Genomic DNA, 19,312 nt, shown 5'->3' on the forward strand with positions numbered 1-19,312 from the left:
GTCATGGGATGTGGAGGAGATGAACCCAGAAGCAGACGAGGTGCAGACACTTAAGATTTATTAATACACAAAAACAGAAAACAAAACCCACGAGGGGGCAAAACAGGACTGAAGACAGGTAACTTTGACTAAGACTAGATAACCAATAAAGACTAAACTCTGACTTGACAATGACGGAAACAAACTCACAATACTGATATAACAGGTCTCTGACAAAGTACTCACAGTGTAGAACAAGCAATGTACCACAGGGGATAACAGACAATGTAAGACAATGTACCGACACCGGACAGAAAACATGAGGGGATTAAATAGGGAGCAAACTAATCAGGAACACAGGTGATAATGGGTAAAGCAATCAAGACAAAACGAGGATAACAAGGGGGCGGGGCAAGAGAACGAGACAACACAAGCACATGGCCCAAACACATGGCCATGTGCTTGTACACAAAACATGGGTCTGTCATGATCCTGCCTCAAAACAAGAAAAATCTAGGACATGAAGGCAGAATCATGACAGAACCCTCCCCCCAAGGAGCGGCTTCCAGACGCTCCCTAGAGGGAACATGAAACACGGGACAAGACCGACTGAGACAAAGACACAAACCAACAATACATGACAAAAACTAATAAAGGCAGACATGAATACATAATGACAGGATTGGGGTGACATAATAAAAATAAAAAACAAGGAAGAGGAGGCGGAGACAACACAGAGTTCATGGGGGAATGTCCAGGGTGGGTGGGTGGGACTGTGGTCTTGGGTGGACAGGACGATGGCTGAGGGCGAGGGGACCGGGCAGACTTGGCTGGGGACACACGAGGAACAGTCTTGGGGGAAACAGTCCGGGGTGAAGTGGTGACAGAGGGAACAGCTACAGCCGGCAGCGGAGCGAAGACAATGGGTGAGGCAGGTGGTAAGGGAGTGGAGAAAGATGTAGACTGTGATGCAGGGACAGGGCTGGACACATTAGCTGGGACAGGACTGGACACAGACATCCTCCTGTCAGCTGGGACAGGACTGGACCCATCTGCTGGGACAGGGCTGGACACATTAGCTGGGACAGGGCTGGACACATCAGCTGGGACAGGGCTGGACACATCAGCTGGGACAGGGCTGGACACATCAGCTGGGACAGGGCTGGACACATCAGCTGGGACAGGGCTGGACACATCAGCTGGGACAGGGCTGGACACATCAGCTGGGACAGGGCTGGACACATCAGCTGGGACAGGGCTGGACACATCAGCTGGGACAGGGCTGGACACATCAGCTGGGACAGGGCTGGACACATCAGCTGGGACAGGGCTGGACACATCAGCTGGGACAGGGCTGGACACATCAGCTGGGACAGGGCTGGACACATCAGCTGGGACAGGGCTGGACACAACAGCTGGGACAGGACTGGACACAATAGCTGGGACAGGACTCTCCAGAATCTTGGCTAGACTGGACAGATACTCGGACAAGGCTCTTGCAGCGATGACAATTGGCATCTCGTGGCTCGCCGAAACCGACCGCAAAACAGCCTTAGCAGCTGAATCGGCCGCTGCTCGCTCTGCAGCCCTCATGACTGCTGGCTCTGGAACAGCGCTTGCAGAAGCTGGCTCTGGAACAGCGCCCGCAGAAGCTGGCTCTGGAACAGCGCTTGCAGAGGCTGGCTCTGGAACAGCGCTTGCCGTGGCGGGCTCAGGAACAGCGCTTGCCGTGGCGGGCTCAGGAACAGCGCTTGCCGTGGCGGGCTCAGGAACAGCGCTTGCAGTAGCGGGCTCTGGAACAGCGCTTGCAGGAGCGGGCTCTGGAACAGCGCTTGCAGGAGCGGGCTCTGGAACAGCGCTTGCAGGAGCGGGCTCTGGAACAGCGCTTGCAGGAGCGGGCTCTGGAACAGCGCTTGCAGGAGCGGGCTCTGGAACAGCGCTTGCAGGAGCGGGCTCTGGAACAGCGCTTGCAGGAGCGGGCTCTGGAACAGCGCTTGCAGGAGCGGGCTCTGGAACAGCGCTTGCAGGAGCGGGCTCTGGAACAGCGCTTGCAGGAGCGGGCTCTGGAACAGCGCTTGGGACAGCGCTTGAAGTAGCGGGCTCTGGGACAGGCTGAGACGAAGGACAAGAGGCTCCCTTTCTCCTCTTCTTTCTCTTAGGTCGTGGTGTGGAAGTCATAGCCGGACTTGTGACCGGTTGAAGAAGCTCAGCGGGATCTGTGACCTGAGTTGGAGGGGCAGTCTCAGGCAGCGCTGACTCGGTCGAGGATGACTCCGACGGAGAATCCCACGAAGTCCTCCTCCCTCGTTTGCCACGAAGATCAACGGGAGTGGCTGGGACCTCGGGAGAAGTGGAGTGAGCCTGGTCCCCTTGAGAAACAACAGCCAGGACCCGACCCTCCAGGATCACGGGCAGCTTGGCTGGTGGCGACAACACGGTGGGACTTGGCGGCTCCTCCTGAGAGAAACGATCCCAGAGTTGGGCATAATTCTTCAGGATCCACTCACCCTCAGACGAGAATGGGAGGTTGACCCTCTTTCTGTCGGTGGAAGCCGACAACCAGCATTGTTCATTGAACCTCATTTGTTGCTGGAACTGGGAGGACACACTATCTGCTGGGTTCTCTTTTGGTCGGTACATTCTGTCATGGGATGTGGAGGAGATGAACCCAGAAGCAGACGAGGTGCAGACACTTAAGATTTATTAATACACAAAAACAGAAAACAAAACCCACGAGGGGGCAAAACAGGACTGAAGACAGGTAACTTTGACTAAGACTAGATAACCAATAAAGACTAAACTCTGACTTGACAATGACGGAAACAAACTCACAATACTGATATAACAGGTCTCTGACAAAGTACTCACAGTGTAGAACAAGCAATGTACCACAGGGGATAACAGACAATGTAAGACAATGTACCGACACCGGACAGAAAACATGAGGGGATTAAATAGGGAGCAAACTAATCAGGAACACAGGTGATAATGGGTAAAGCAATCAAGACAAAACGAGGATAACAAGGGGGCGGGGCAAGAGAACGAGACAACACAAGCACATGGCCCAAACACATGGCCATGTGCTTGTACACAAAACATGGGTCTGTCATGATCCTGCCTCAAAACAAGAAAAATCTAGGACATGAAGGCAGAATCATGACAACAACTACTGATGAAAAATGAAACGCATCTTCAGAGTTTCCATTCTGCAGAAAGTAATGGATTATATTCATGTGACATTAATAAACAGTCAATGTGTAATTAATAAATGAGTTTAGAGTTGTTTCTGTAATATTTTATGTATTTTATCTGTGTATTAAAGAGTCCATGTGACAGATTTTTCTCTTTATTCCTTTTCAAATAAAACATTATATGATAAAAAGGTACAAAGATTCAACATTCTGTTTAAAATCTTTTCAAAGTGTATATTAAACTGGCCAAGTCACGTGATTTCAGTAAATGAGGCTTTGTTAGGTCATACAATGTCAAATGAAATCAATATTGGCGTTTTCAAGATGCCGAGAGCTTCGCGACAAACTTCAACTTGACAGAGACACGCTCTTGCAAGTGCTTTATTAGACAGGTGAGCAAATGTACATAAAACTAATCAATGTTATATAGCTCAACATCATGAAATGTTAGAATATGATCAGTATATATTAATATTGATCTAGCTTGCTGCTAGTCTCATACAGCCAACCAACTAACACATAGAACAACATTATAACCTTCAACACACTCAAATACAGTTTAGTATGATAGTGTAGACCAAGTGAAACAGCGCTGTGTTACCTTACTAGTTTAATTTGTTAAATAAACTGATTAGTGTGAATAGCTGGTAGTTCGCAGGTAATATAAAAGTATAAAATAATATAAAAATCAACTAATATAAAAATAGCAGGTAAAATAAAAGTCATCCGCATTCTTTTATATCCCCAGGACTCGTGTGTCGCTGATATCTGTCTCTCATTAGCAATCGAGCCCTACTTCAAACCACAGTCACAGTCAATGTATTCACTCATCCATAAACATTTCCCAATAAACATTATTAGATCCATCGGCATGTAGCAACAATGACATCTGCTTTTCACATTAAGTGAATCATGCGATGTCGAACACATCGTCTTTGTCCTTAGGAAAACAGCGCTGGTTAATAATTCCCCACGGGGCAATTTAGCAGCGCCCGTGTGGCTGGTATCCCCCCAGTTCAGCATGACCTTCCCCCCGACTTTACAGCCTCGTGACATTCCAACAGACGCACACACACAAAACACACTCAGGACTTTGAAACAGACATTTCCACACATGTGATCCAAAAGCAATGTTGATATGTATTCCTGTGTTTCTCAAGTGTTGTCACTGGCCATAACGGAAACACTGACAATTTTATTGTGTGTTTAATCCAACGTTATTTGTGTGTAATGATGCATATGAATGTAACCTTATGTTCTCCTACCCTGTCATCCTTTTATCCTTTACCTGCCATTCTTGGTATCTGTCTGACCGTCCTGTTTTAATTCAACCAGTCACACATAGGAGATTAAAGTAAAATGTATTGTTCTGGTGTACAATCTTAAGAGGAAATATGAATTCTTTCTCTCATAAGACATATGGTCAAGGGAGGCGTGTCTTCTTTACACAAATAAACTTTTTCCCGCTTCAGATAAGAAGATCTGATTGGCTGTTGTCTCAAAGAGAGGGCGTAAACAGAGGTCTGTTAAAAGGCAGAGACCCCCACTTCTCGCACTCCCTCTCATCTCCGGCTCTTGCTCTGACCTCCTCTTCTCCACGCGCAGCGCTGCTCCTCCCAACGGAACCAGCTGGACAGGCCTTGCCTTGGCCTCTGGGACGCATGCCACGCGTCATGTAGGAGCTGCCCTGCCGTCTTTTGCAACTAAGCTCATCCCTGCCTTTCCCCCTCCACAAGGGAAATGATCTGAACATTCTCTTAAATGTTTGTGTTGTTTTTATTGTTTGCATTTTTACGTACGTTTATATTTGTAGCTCATATAATCTTTAGTTTTACATTTATTAAAATCCATTTATACTTTTAACTGTCTCTGTGTTTGAAACCCCACCTTATAAAGTCAATGAAACAAAAAGATCTAATCAAGCTACAAGCTCGATATTATAGACTACATTGAGTAGTTTTAATTAATAAACTCAGAAAGTTTGATGTTCGTTGCCAGAAGATAAAACTTTCTTGGAGTTTGTAAAGGGATACCCCTTCTTAACTGTGATAATCTCACATTTATTCGCTGGACGAATGACTGATGACCAGACCAGTTACAGAACAAGGTAATCTCGATAATTGATAAAATAAATGTACATGCGATTTCTGAATTATTATGACCATGAGTTATAATTATTAATATTTCCAAAATTCCCTATATCCTTGAGCTAATTCACATTTACCCCGAGTCGTTTATGCTGCAGGCATGACGTCAAGTTCCCTGATTCCACGCTCATTCACTGTGTCATCAATCTACGCCTTTGTTATTGTTTTGAAGAGGTTAGCGACTCCTAGTGGCGAAAAACTACATATTGTACCTTTAACAAAAGGCTGTATCAATTAATTCAGTAAACTTAATATTTTTTATTTTATTTAGTGAAAACAACACAAAAACTTGTGATGCTGACAGAGGTTGGATTATCGTAGCTGTCAGAGGAATCTAGGGTTTTGATGAGGCTGTTGATGAGGATTCAGTGATCAATAGTGTGATAGATCGCCTCTTCTTGAGCAGAATCCGCTGTTAAACTCTGATACACGTGACTCCGTCTACTGGCGTTCAGTTCTGTGTAGATCTGATCTTGTGTTTGTGCTGAAACAACATCTGTGTAGGAGTGTGTGTCGACCGCTTCTGTGTTTGTGTAATCCAGGTTTATGGGTCTGTAAAATTCCTCTTTATCACGTTGAGCTTTGGATGAGTCTGGAAGCCTTATTCTCTGGTAGTCATCCTATATAAAATAAATAAATATAACTTATAAATTTAAGCAGATAATGGCTAATATATAATATAATATATAATATACATTGCCTAAGAGTCTATGATTGGATCATTATCACAGTGATTATTATGTTTCTAGCATTTTATATGTTTGGCAACAGTTCTTCTAACCCTAACTGATGGAGTGTGTGGTTTTCATTACTTAGACAATCATGTAGGAAGACACATACAGTAATGGCCATATTCCAGAATGACAATGTCAAGATTCATCAGGCTCAAATTGTGAAGGAATGGTTTGGAGGAGCATGAAGAATCATTTCCACACATGAATCGGCTCCTCTGAGTCCAGAGTTTAAATTCACTGAAAGTCTGTAGGATGTGCTGGAGGAGACTTTACAGAGTGCTGGACTCTTGCATTGACAATACAAGATCCTGACCAAAAACATCACAACAGTTATTTCCATCCAGAGATGAATCTTGATATTGTCATCCTGGAATATGGCCATGATGTGTATAATAATAGTGTCTCAATGATTCTAAAATAACACTGATGATAAAACAGCGTTATTAATTATGAATGAGATTTGCTGTCGTCACCTGAACTGGGTTTGATATTGTCCTTGGGTGAGGAGCAGAACCTGATAAGAACATAACAATTTAATTATCGATTTATTGAACTCTCTCTGAACTTGAACAGAAGATGTTTTGAAGAAAAAGACATGTTCTGTTAGTGCTGTAGTCTCACCTGAGTTACTGTGACTGCTGTGTTTCAGGACTTGAAACAGACCAAACAGAAACACGAAAAGCAGAGCGCAAACACACATCAAAGCCACCATCATCATGAACCTGGAGTAAGACTCTGTTGATGCAAACCCACAATGAGTTGACTGAAAAAAGCAAAACCACGTGTGTGTGTGTGTGTGTGTGTGTGCGTGTGTGTGTGTGTGTGTGTGTGTGTGTGTGTGTGTGTGTGTGTGTGTGTGTGTGTGTGTGTGTGTGTGTGTGTGTGTGTGTGTGTGTGTGTGTGTGTGTGTTTCGTAACCTCACCGCCAGGTTCTTCCGGGAACAGGTCTGTGGTTTGTTCTTGTGGATCCCCTGCACAGAAAACAAAAGCGAAAGGACTATAGTTCATCATCTGATAGTTCATCAATATATAGTTCATTCAAACCTCAGCTGGCATTCATTCACCACACATTTGAGTGAATTCAGTTCTCACAGTGACTCAATATGAGACGTGTAAGAGGAAGACGACGCTGTATCACATCCCATCTGAAACCAGTCTGAGTCTCAGTGGCACCTCAAAAATCCCTGTAACTGTTGAACGGTCGTGTTTCTCAGTGCAAATGATGCCGAACAGATCGAGATCGCATTAATAATCTATCGGGTTAATGACAAATATACAGTAAATGGACTTTTTTTTGTAATCAAGATTTTAGGTGTCACAGTCTGTGTGATGAATCTGTATATTCCATGTCCTCATGGCTCAATTTACATGAGCTCTTAAAAACCACAGGCACAGTGAAAAAGAGCTTTTTAAAATAGTTGTACATGGAGCTTGAATGTATTTTTTCCACAACAGTTAAAAGTTTGATGTTTAGACAAATGAAGATGTTTAAGTCAAGTTGCCTTCATATAGTCAAGTCAAGTCGCCTTCATTTATATAGCACTTTTAACAATATAGATTGTTTCAAAGCAGCTTTACAGTGATAATAGGAGATTACAGTAACAGAGATTGTTTGTCTTTACAGCAGCTCTAGAATAAAGTTATTGTCCAGCTAAAGTTAGTTTTGATTGATTCACTTCCGTTGCAAAGATCATTAGTTATTAACTTAGGGGCCGCTAACACAACACCGTTCTCACAGAAAACTCTCCTCATCACATCAACTGCTCGTATATATTAAGGATATTCATTAGGACGGATAGTCTTCAGCTGTTGTGAATCTCACCTTTGCTGACTGTTATCCAGATCTCAGAGGTAAAGTCAGGCAGGAGATCGATATCTACACCACACCAGTACTTCCCCGAGTCTTCTGGAGCCAGTCTAGAGACGAGAGCCGTGAGAACATGAGCGCTGGTGTCGTCCAGAAGAGCCAGTCTCCCTCGTTCAGACCTCGTGTCTCGATGGGTCGTGTGAACACACTGAGGATCTCTCGGAGAAAACCAGCCGCTCATCTGACAGAAGAACTTGCTGTTATTCTCGTATGTTTCAGGGTATCTGCAGGAGACTGAGATGTTGCTTCCCACAGATCCAGTGACGGTAAGAGCCAGTGAGTTATTCATCAGCCACAGCGCTGACAGAACAAGCACTGCTGACAGAGGCAGATTCAGAGTTATTAGGCTGAATTGTGGTGTTTATCAATGACACTGAAGAGTAAAAAGTGCAATTCTTACTGATTTAGTGTTATGACAGATATCATACCTGAGAAACTGATGGAGGAGACGGTTCTCATGACTGTCCACTTCAACATCGACTCCCACTACCTGTTCTCACACTACATACTAGATAGATATTGTGTGTGTGTGTGTGTTTATAGAGTTACACTTCCCTAATGCACATGGATTAACACAAACACAGTGTCAGAAGTATGATCTGAAAAACAGCTCCCTCTTCAGGACAGTGGAGGTAAAGTCTGGCCATCCTCAATGTTACTCCATCCATCCATCATAGTGGTGCCTGATTCTTTTATATAAGGGAATGAAATAACATGTTAATGCCCCATCCACCCATCCATCCATCCATCCAATAATTTCTTTCTTTCTTTCTTTCTTTCTTTCTTTCTTTCTTTCTCCCACAAAATTATTCATCCATCCATCCATCCATCCATCCATCCATCCATCCATCCATCCATCCATCTATTCATCCATCCATTCATTCATTCATTTATTCACAAATTCATCCATCCATCCATCCAATAATCAATCTCTTCTTTCTTTCTTTCTTTCTTTCTTTCTTTCTTTCTTTCTTTCTTTCTTTCTTTCTTTCTTTCTCCCACAAAATTATTCATCCATCCATCCATCCATCCATCCATCCATCCATCCATCCATCCATTCATTCATCCATCATATTGTTTCCTGATTCTATGGGAAGCCAATGGCATGTTCCTCCCTCAAAGGTGTAAATACTGAACATGGATGTAAACACACACAGTTTGATCTTATTTTGTAAACACTGTCTTTAAAAATGAAGAACTGCTCGTCTTAAAGAAAGAAGATCACTTTTCAGGAAGCTGAAAAACACCATCTAATCATGATGACAGGAGGTTTCCCTTCACACTGAAAGTTGCATTTGATATTTGTAATGTAAGCTCTATAGTCATGCTTTTAGATATTCGTTAACCAATCCTTTAGAGAGAGTGTTTTATCTTTTTCTATTTGCAAGTGGTTTCATTCGGGTTGTTCTTGTCTCGGCGTGTGGAAGGTTGATCAGACTTTAAAAAGAGGAAGGAAAAAAACTGTAAAATAGCAGAAGAAAGTTTTCAGCTTCACTCTCCTGGAGTCTGTTATCAGCGGCTGAAACTACAAAACGGTAAGAGATACACTTGTTCAGTAATTAATATTGTCTAACTAATTAATCTCCACACAAGAAAATTGGAGTGAGAAACATTTTCTTTCATAATAACCTCTGTTAGATGACTCGTGTTCCTAACGTTATCTTTAAATGAGTTTCATCCGTGGAAATCTACTAACAGTGAAGATTGTAAAGTATTTGTATCATTTTTGCAGTGTTTATAATGCAATAAACGGCTGTTATTATAGTTTTGATGAAATGAAAGATGACATATTGAACTGTTGTGTACATTATTTAGTTTCCTGTGATGTCACTGATAACTCTCGCTCTGGTGTTTCTGCTCCTGATTCCAGGTGAGTCTCTCCTGTAAATGACACACGAGTTCATTACTAACTCAGAGTAAAAGGTTTTGGCTAGTTAGCATGGATCAGTTAGCACTGCTGGTGCCCCAGGAAATATAGCACTGGTAAAATATCTACTATAATGGAGGGAAATTTCTGTGATTTATTTGTTGCTTCTAAAGAAAATGGTATTATTCAGGTTATGCTGATATAATGCTAACTGATGAAGCTGCTAACATTTAGAGCATAACGGTTTTCATGGTTAGTGTTCAATGTTCTGCTTCCTGCATTTCATCACCTTCTGTCAGATGGCTGTGGGTTTTACACAGATCACATCATAAGTGTAATTCTTCATTTATTAACACTAGTTTTGTAAAGAAAAACAAGTTTTAATGATAGTGTATGGTCCTGTTTAACTCATAGATGGGTATTTGTTCCTTCTATTGTTGTTTCCTATCCTTGTTGCCTTGTTGCATTTTGTGTTTCAGGAGTTTGTAGTGAGTTGGATGATTGGAGTGTGTGTTACAGTCCTTGATAGCATGTTGTTTATGACTGACACCTTATTTCTGTTTTCACACTTCTGTTTCTGTGTTTTTATTTCTGCAACATCCTACATCAAGTTCATGAAGTTATTCACACTGAGATCATTTATCACTCCATAGATTCAGAGAAGATGAGCTTTTATTTCCTGTAATAAGTCACTCAAAATATTGTGTTTTTAAGGCAGGTTTTTTCGAAAAAACTTTTTCCCAAATTTGTTTAAACTGTCTTTATATACCAATACATAATTAAAATGTAAGTACTCTGAAAAAGAGAGTATAAAAATCGAGTGTCTGTAGTCCTCGCAGGGCTGCAATAAACACAGCTACTTATTCCATTCACTCCACCCCCTCCCTTCTGGGCTCCTTCCAAAGCCACGCCCCCAAAACACATGAACGCGCGATGCCGACCGCTCAGCTGAGAGGACTACAGACACTCGATTTTTATACTCTCTTTTTCAGAGTACTTATATTTTAATTGTGTATTGGTATATAAAGACAGTTTAAACAAATTTGGGAAAAAGTTTTTTTGAAAAAACCTACCTACCCTGCCTTTAAATAGTAATAAAGTGTTGTCATATTTTCATGGTCTGTTGTAACTGATAAAACAGCATTTTCATCATGATGAATTCTGTGTTTCAGGGGTTTCTAGTGATGATTGGGGTGTGAGTTACAGTCCTTCACACATCTGTGAACTAAAGGACTCAACAGTGATAATGAGATGCACTTATAAATACCCTACTAGATATAAGATCGTGAAAGCGTTCTGGACAAAAACACTGGTGAAAGATAATGGAGAGTTTCCAGATCTGTCTGAGGACCCTGAATACAGTCAGAGGCTTCAGTATCTGGGAGATAAACAGAAGAAATGCACCGTCAGACTGAGTCATGTGACACTGAAGGATTCACACATGTACTATTTCAGATTCATCACTGATAAACCTGATGGAAAATGGACTGGTGATCCAGGAGTGACTCTTACTGTCACAGGTGAGTTTGGTGAGGTTTATCTCTTCTTCTGTGCATTATGTTGAATAATAATCAGTGTATGACAGCAGCACTAGATATAATGTGTGTGTTGTGTTCAGATCTTCAGGTGGAGTCTCCTGAGAGAGTGACAGAGGGAGATTCAGTCACTCTGAGATGTAAAAGCAGCTGCGCTCTGACTGACAGAGCAACATTCATCTGGTACAGAAACTCACAGCCATTAACTGAGAGAAGAGACAGAAACAATGAACTCCTGCTGCAGTCAGTCAGAAGAGAGTATTCAGTCAGATATAGCTGTGCTGTAGACGGACACACTCACATCTCTCCTGCTGTTCAGCTCAATGTCATGTGTGAGTATGTTCTTTAAAGTTTTCTTTCCAAAGAACAATATATGTGATTTTAACATTTTATGTTATATTCAATTTTACAACTCCTTTGTCATGACAACGCCACACCATAAACACAACACACTACAACAGCTGTTCAAATAATGGTTTAAACACCTTTAAAGCTCAAATAATGCACACGTTTGAACACAATACTGATTGTAAATGCTTTTATGAAATAATAATTTCACATTTATGCCTTTAAATCCTCCAAAATTAGCCTCATTCACTTCTATTGTAAGTACCTCAACATTTTTTCTCTTTTTTAAAGCTACACTGTGTAAGATTTTCTCCCATCTAGCGGTGAAATTGTACATGACTACCAACTGAATATTACTTTCCAGCCCCTCCCATTCCGAGGGCATTTTAACTTCTACGGTGGCCGTATTATTTACAAGGTAAACAATCCTTTTTCATCATTGACGTGAGGAAAAGTATCCTAGACGTCGTTCTAGCGTTATCCACAACCATGCTATAGTTAGCCAATCAATAGGCTGAATTACCTCTGTCGCAAGAGCGTCTATTGAGATCAGAGGAGTGAGGTTTAGTCGCACAGCGTCTACTAGCTGGCCTCCGTTACATGTGGTGTGGGGGAAACCGTAGTACCCCGGAAGAAACCCACGCTGACACGGGAGAACATGCAAACTGAAAGGACTCCTGCTGTGAGGCAACAGAGCTGACCAATGAGTCCCTGTGCCGCCCGGATTCATGGATAAGGACTGTTTATTTCTACAAATCTCCTGCGTCGTGCGCTTACTTGTGATGAAAAGTCTGATTCATTTCCGCGAGCCGGTTCATTCGGACAGCTGGTTTTAAAAACACGATTCGTCTGTTCCATACGTCATCAAGCAATGATGGCACTACGCCATCCTCGGTAATCCTCTGCAGACTTCGACAGTGGGGTCTTTTTGAGAGGCACATGCTACTTTGTCTTGTGTGTTTTGTGTCATTAACCTGGAACTAAAGTTTGATTCAGCTTGATTAATGAACCAGCTCGACTGGTTACTTCCTACCGGCTCAAAAGAACAATTCGTTCAAAAACCGAACATCACTAGCGCTTTATACAGCCACACCTAACAATTATGTTACTAACTACAATTTTTGTCATGTAATTTGGAATCAGTAACCGACTATAGTTTGTAAGTAATCTATCCAGCACTGATTTACTGACTATCACACACACAGAAAAAATTGTTCGTTTTGGATTTTCTTAATAAGTGGCATGACCTTTTGACTCAAGGATCCATGGATTCATGTTGTTTATGCTAAATTCTGCCCCTACCATCTGTATGTAAGAACAGAAATAGAAGTGCTTTGGTGGGGCGAGTGACGGGTGATACTATATGTTTCTCCTGTAGATCCTCCAGTGAAACCTGTGATCTTCATCAGTCCATCTGGTGTAATAGTGGAGGGAGATTCAGTGACTCTGAACTGCATCAGTGACTCAAACCCTCCTGCAGAAATCAGCTGGTTTAAAGGAGGAACGTTTGTAGGATCTGGAAGAATCTACAGCATCTCAAAGATCAGCTCTGATGACAGTGGAGAATACAAGTGCAAGTCCATCAATGAACATGGAGAGAAATACTCTGATGCTGTGACTTTAAACGTCATGTGTGAGTTAATGATAAAACATAAGATGCAAATTTTCTGTTTTGATAAATTTAGTCCATATTAGCAATTTTAAAAATGTGTAATACAATTTAAAAATAATAATCTGATAATTGTTATAGACTCTCCCAGGAACATCTCAGTGTTGATGAGTGGATCTGGTGTAATAGTGGAGGGAGATTCAGTGACTCTGAACTGCATCAGTGACTCAAACCCTCCTGCTCTGAACTTCAGCTGGTTTAAGGAGAATGAAACCTCAGCTGTTGGATCTAGACAGAGTTTCAGTGCACTACAGAGTGGACGCTTCTACTGTCAGGCTCACAATCAACATGGATCTCAGAGATCAGACGCTGTAACTGTCACAGGTGAAGCTTTTATTTTATAAAGGGTTCAAGACAGTTATAGTATGAAGCTTTGAGACTTAATCTGAACTCAAATTCTTCATCTTTCAGTACATCGTGGTCACGGCTGGCTCGTCTGGTTGGGGATCACAGCATGTTTAGGATTCTTCATCGTCATCATCATTATTCTGTTTATAATGTAAGTTTGATTAAAATCATTCTCAATTACAGTGAGTGTATGAATGTAATTCACTTTCAGACTAGTGCAGGTGGAAATTCCTCATGTAATGTGAGTAGTAATGAATCTTTAAAATGCAGCTTACAAGTTTATTGTCTGTTAAATCAGGAGAAAACGAAGAGGTGCTAAAGCTGAAGACCTCACTGAAAAACAGGTAAATCTTCCAGACACAACATGTGAAGAGTCTAGTTAGACGGGGCCATTCACACAAAACGTGAGAGACAAGTCAGTGGAACGAGAGACAAAAACCCCAGAAAGTTTAGAGATGTGTTTTTAAAAGTTTATCGCATTTTAATTTCAGTGCCGTGTTTATAACGGTCACACACGTCGGTCTAGCACGAGTTTACATAGAAAAACAATGGAAAAGTAGTGCATGAAATGGGAAAACGTGTTCTGTGTGAACAGCCTTTTAATGTGAATGATAAATAATATATATATTTTTTTTTTTTCGTTTCAGGACAATCTGTACTCTACCGTAACAGAGAGAGACGTTCATGTTTCTGAATCAGCCGATTATGATGACGCTCAGTACGCCAGTGTTACTTCCAGCAAACCCAGAAGAGACGGAAATGCTCCTGAATGCAGAGATACTGAGGAGATCCAGTACGCAACTGTCCAACATCACAGAAAGACTGAGACGAAGAGAGCAGAGGAGAACGAAAGCCACTACGGCAATATCAGGATTCGTCAGCCTGATTCTGTCCTGAGGTGAGAAGAACGAGCTTAAAGAGACAGTTCACGCAAAAATAAAACGTTTGCCATCAACTCACCCTCATGTTACTTTTGTGTTGATGAAAGGAGAATTTATAGACCATTTCAAGGACGTAAACAATAACATTCCGTTGGAATGCTACTGCGCATGTCTGGCCCTGAAGCATTTCCGGTGGCGGCGTTTTTAAATCTCAGGTCTGTGAAAACAAGCGCGTAACTTTTACGTCTAGCGAAAAGGAAACAGTTAAAGTATTTCCAAAAACTGAAAATAAACGATGATTGGAATTACCGGACCCTTTAAATAAGACTTTGATGTGTATACTTTTTACAAAGAGACAACGTTTGCCTGAGTAACGTTAGTTCGATTGGGTGTTGCGGCTGCATGCGTGTAAATTACACGAGAGATGCGATAAAAGCCTAACTTATCGCAGTCTGGATACTTACAATTAATTTCTTAGCAGAAAAGTTGGGAACATTCGTTCGTAAAATGTTGATGACATCTGTCTTGTGTTTGGTGAAGATGAAGCAAGTCAAACAGCGTCAAAAACGTACTTATCATGGTTTGTCCGGGGAGGTTACGATTGGGCATTTCACTTGCATTTGCTGGCATATCTATGCAAATATTCATATTTATTTGTACAGCGCTATTCAAAATACATATCGTTTCAGAGCAGCTTTACAGAACATGCATGTACCGGTATATTACAACGCTAAATGTACGCTAGTAAACGGACTTCAGTAAAAATCGCTTTAAGTTATGCCAGTACTCATTTCATTTCCAAATGTGTGTGCTTAGTTGGGTGAAGTGTGTTGCTGTGGAACGGTGTGCGAGAGGGTTTAAATGTCCTATCTGAGCCCCTCATGTGGTCACAAATAAATAGAAGGTGAAAGCAATGTAATGCTGGCTGTCTTTTTTTTCTAATGTATAAACCTGTATTAGTCATTTAAGAGAAATGTATACGTGAAGATTAATAATTGTAAAATTAAGAATAAAACATACAGAATACACTTTTTAGGTCCTTGAAGGGAAAATGTTATTTTATGGTTAGTATAGTCACATACAGATTTGCTAGCTGTGTGTGTATTTATGTAATCAACATTTGAAGTGGATCAAAAAAGTTAATCAAAGTTGTCCTAAGACAAGAACGGGTATTGTTCAAAATTAATGTTAACTTTGATGAAAGGTTTTTATCCACTTCAAATGTTGACTACTGTATATATTTAAAAATACATAAACAAAAGAAACATCCTCTCACTTTTAACAGCTTTTATTTCCAGCAAATTTCTTAATGTGTAAATAAATACTTGTATGAACATAATCTGCTTCAACAACTGAGACAACAACATAAAACACATTTCACAGACTTTTTTGACAAACAGAAATGGAGTTATGAGTCCCTGAACAAAGGGGGGTCAATATCAATCCTCAAGGTCTCGAACACATCTGGGGGTTCATATGTGTGCAGAATTATTGATTTTGCACGTTGATTTTCTGATCATATATTTTTTTCTCCAGACACATTTTTACCAATTCCAAACCACATTAATCTTAACTACAATTCATTTTGTATTTAATAATTTATAAGTGATATAGAATTGTTCATCAAGGCTGGAAATTAAAAAAAACCTTATATTCAGATGTGCATAATTATTAGGCACGTTTTCTTTTACAGTTAAAATAATCCAAAAGAGAGAGGTAAAGAATACTAAAAAAAAAAACACACTTAAGAATCACAAGCTGAAGTGTAGTAAAATACATGAAGAATTAATCTTCCAGAATCTGGCATTAAGTTTTAGGAGTTCATTTTTAAAAATTAACTCCCAAAACTTACCGATGAAGATGAATTCTTCAAACAGTGGAACAAGAGGATGTGATGCTGGTCCTTCAAGAGTCAGTCCCAATCTGTCTGTCCATAAAGCCTATAAAAACAGTCTTCATGTATTTTACTACACTTCAGCTTGTGAACCCAAGTCTCTGAGATCCTGATATCTTGCTCTTCTGGAGACTCCAGGTAAGTTGCAGTTCTGGAAAATGGTGGCGCTGGAGACTAAAGGGTTCCTGATGGTTTCACACTTCATTATTTTGCAGTTAATATGTGTCTTTTCTTCTCCACCTGATTTTGTCTGACCCTGCTGACCCAATGAGGATTTCACTGTCCAATGGTCATGCTCCTTCTCATGGGCATTTAATAATTTGTGACTTTTCAGTCTGAGTTAAATCTCTTTTTTGGCTTATTTTATCTGTAAAAGAAAACGTGCCTAATAATTATGCACACCTGAATATAAGGCGTTTTCATTTCCAGTCTTCATGTACAATTATATATCCCTTAAATATATTAAATACAAAATGAATAGTAGTTATTAAGCTTAATGTGGTTTTGAATTGGTAAAAATGTGTCTGAAAAACAAAATATGATCAGAAAATCAAGGTGCCTAATCATTCTGCAGACACTGTATGGTCACATGTGGTTTGGCTGTCGTTCCTGTCTCCCTGTAGTAGTCTTGGACGTCTTAAATTACAAATGATGGCTTTCCTATTGAAGACAAAAGCAGAAAAACAATTATTAACTTAATCTGGTTAATGCACAATATTTAAGAACTAATGCTACTATTGTGTACTATAGTAAATGTTGGAATTAACATTAGCCAAGCTTAAGTGATGAAAAAAGTTTACCGTTACCTTTTGTAAACTACTGCAGCACACCATTCAGGTAACTGTTATACAGTATACATTCTGTAATGTGTTACTTACTGCAGTTGTCAACTAACTAGACAGCTAGCCAACACATGTTAACTCCTACTTAATAACAGCCCACAGAACATTTAGGGGAAAAGACGGAAATAAAAGCTTGGCCTATTTTCACTAAATTACACGCGTCAAAATGCTAGGTTTATATGTAAACAATAACGAACAGAGCTATCTTAAATTATGCTGCAGCATACATAAACAGTTAACGTAAAGAAATAAAAATAATCCAATGGGGGTGGGAGTATTTTACTTACCAGAATCGAAATGTGTGCTGTATATTGCTAGTTGCGTATTCAGCCTTCTCGCTTCACTGATGCAATCCAGGCGCGTTTTTCAGGAATTTAAACATTTTAATTTTTAAAAAAAAAAAATCGTTTCGGGCCAGAAGGAGGACCCAACTAACGAGCAACAAGGACCTAATTTTAATTTAGATATTCTAAATAGCAGGATTAAATAAATTATCGCAATCCCACTGTACATCAAGCGCATCCCGCCATTGTTTTGAATGCGCTCGACAACTAACCGGAAACGTCCTAGGGCCAAATACGTCACTTCCTTAAACAGACGAAAGGCTGTTGAAATGGTCTATAGTTCTTTAAATCTGGACATTTTTTCTTAGTAACTTTGTGTCCCACTGATGTTTCAGAAACATTTGAATTTTTTAATGACTTTTATCATCATGTATTCTGATACATAACATGATTGTTGTTTTATTTGATGTTTTTAGGCTATCAAATGTGCAGACTGTGGAAGAGGCGTCTGTGATCTACAGCCCTGTCAAATGAGTAAATGAGACCATCATGAAGACAAAGGCCAAAACAATTAAACAATATTCTGAGAGTAGGCCTGTCAATTTAGCATGCTAATTCACTCAGTTATTTATTATTCATTAAATAAGGTGAATAGATGTCAGGAATGCAGTATCTGTGGTCTTTTTCTCATTACAAGAGCAGAATACAAGAGCCAAAGAACCAACAACACATGTTTAGTGAGACAAAAAACATTTTGTGATGTCACTGCTTGGTAATTTGTTTGTTAAAGTAATTTGAACATTTTACTTCATGTGTTTTCTGTAAGCAAATAAAAAGGCTGTATCAGTTTTACCAAATTTAAGCTTGTGTGTGGTCATTTCTGGGTCATTGTAGACCTAAGCTCAGAATAACCTACTATATGTGATAGCTGGGTTAATATTAATATTTGGGCTATTCTAACAAACTTGTGCAACAGGGATACTTTTTTTTTTTTTTTTTTTTTTTTCAAGGATAACCCCTTGAGATGCACCATCTCATTTTCGAGGGGGTCCTTTACATTACAAAGAAACCAGCATCAAAATGGAAAATCATAATTAAAGTAAATACAACACAAGACTATAACAAACATCTAGATACAGTAACATTCACATTCATATACACGCACACACTAACAATGCTCCCACAAACCTAACCCCTTCACTTTTAGCCCATACCAAAATCAAAGACAATCAGTGAGCCATCTGCGAAAATGCAAATACAAAATCAAGGTATAAATATGCTTACACACTTCACTATACGCATACAGGTACAAATGCAAACATATACAATATAAATAAAAATAATAAATACAATTAAAAGAAAGAGAGATCAGAAACAGGAACATGGTGTTTGAAAATAAGAAGAAATGATTTGAAAACATAAAAGGAAGTTATAGATCTGAGCGAGCAGGGAAGATTCTTCCAGTCTGATGGAGCTTTAAATTTAAACGCACGACGACCTACTTCTTTGCAAATTCTGGGTACATTAAAGAAGAGCTGGTCTGTATGCCTTAAATTGTACTGTGTATTAAAAGAAATTAGGTAACATTTCAAATATGGAGGGAAATGCAAATGAATACACTTAAAAATAAGTAGTAACCAGTGAAATTGCCTTCTTGACTTGGGAGCCAGCCAGCACAACGACTCATTTGGCAATGGTGAGTTCTATAAGGACATCTGCGCACAAA

The 19,312-nt window shown here is 40.2% G+C and overlaps 3 protein-coding genes across 4 annotated transcripts in view; 2 read left to right on the plus strand and 1 right to left on the minus strand.

Annotated features, from left to right (window-relative positions):
- Positions 1 to 19,312, plus strand: part of LOC311077688 (B-cell receptor CD22-like) — a 271,893-nt gene that overhangs the window by 239,742 nt on the left and 12,839 nt on the right. The gene's annotated exons all lie outside the window — the stretch shown is intronic.
- LOC311077740 (uncharacterized protein) lies at positions 5,060 to 8,391 on the minus strand. Of its 2 annotated transcripts, none has more exons than XM_084106362.1 (6): positions 8,347 to 8,391; positions 7,874 to 8,233; positions 6,975 to 7,022; positions 6,673 to 6,786; positions 6,525 to 6,565; positions 5,060 to 5,937 (listed from the first exon to the last, which is right to left on the minus strand). In XM_084106362.1, exons 1-6 carry the CDS (start codon positions 8,375 to 8,377, stop codon positions 5,683 to 5,685), a joined length of 849 nt encoding a protein of 282 aa, XP_083962488.1. In that variant the 5' UTR covers positions 8,378 to 8,391; the 3' UTR covers positions 5,060 to 5,682. The 2 variants fall into 2 exon arrangements, with proteins under 2 accessions (XP_083962488.1, XP_083962487.1); XM_084106361.1 differs by having other exon boundaries at positions 7,874 to 8,236; positions 8,347 to 8,381.
- LOC311077696 (B-cell receptor CD22-like) lies at positions 9,167 to 18,443 on the plus strand. The gene is made up of 10 exons (XM_084106289.1): positions 9,167 to 9,453; positions 9,734 to 9,788; positions 10,958 to 11,305; positions 11,404 to 11,652; positions 13,047 to 13,301; positions 13,419 to 13,661; positions 13,749 to 13,836; positions 13,984 to 14,029; positions 14,333 to 14,583; positions 18,063 to 18,443. Exons 2-10 carry the CDS (start codon positions 9,743 to 9,745, stop codon positions 18,118 to 18,120), a joined length of 1,584 nt encoding a protein of 527 aa, XP_083962415.1. The 5' UTR covers positions 9,167 to 9,453; positions 9,734 to 9,742; the 3' UTR covers positions 18,121 to 18,443.

The sequence above is a fragment of the Abramis brama genome, assembly GCF_963993115.1.
Source record: "Abramis brama genome assembly, chromosome: 2".
NCBI classification, from domain to species: Eukaryota; Metazoa; Chordata; class Actinopteri; order Cypriniformes; family Leuciscidae; genus Abramis; species Abramis brama.

Excerpts from the sequence above, each read along its gene's own strand:
- LOC311077740 (XM_084106361.1), bottom strand. The coding sequence starts at position 8,377 with ATGAGAACCGTCTCCTCCATCAGTTTCTCAG. Across the intron at positions 6,787-6,974 it reads GTTCCCGGAAGAACCTGGCG|AGTCTTACTCCAGGTTCATG; the intron begins GTGAGGTTACGA and ends TTGCATCAACAG. Across the intron at positions 5,938-6,524 it reads CAATATCAAACCCAGTTCAG|GATGACTACCAGAGAATAAG; the intron begins GTGACGACAGCA and ends TATTTTATATAG.
- LOC311077696 (XM_084106289.1), top strand. The coding sequence starts at position 9,743 with ATGTCACTGATAACTCTCGCTCTGGTGTTTCTGCTCCTGATTCCAG. Across the intron at positions 11,306-11,403 it reads AGTGACTCTTACTGTCACAG|ATCTTCAGGTGGAGTCTCCT; the intron begins GTGAGTTTGGTG and ends TGTTGTGTTCAG. Across the intron at positions 13,662-13,748 it reads AGACGCTGTAACTGTCACAG|TACATCGTGGTCACGGCTGG; the intron begins GTGAAGCTTTTA and ends TTCATCTTTCAG.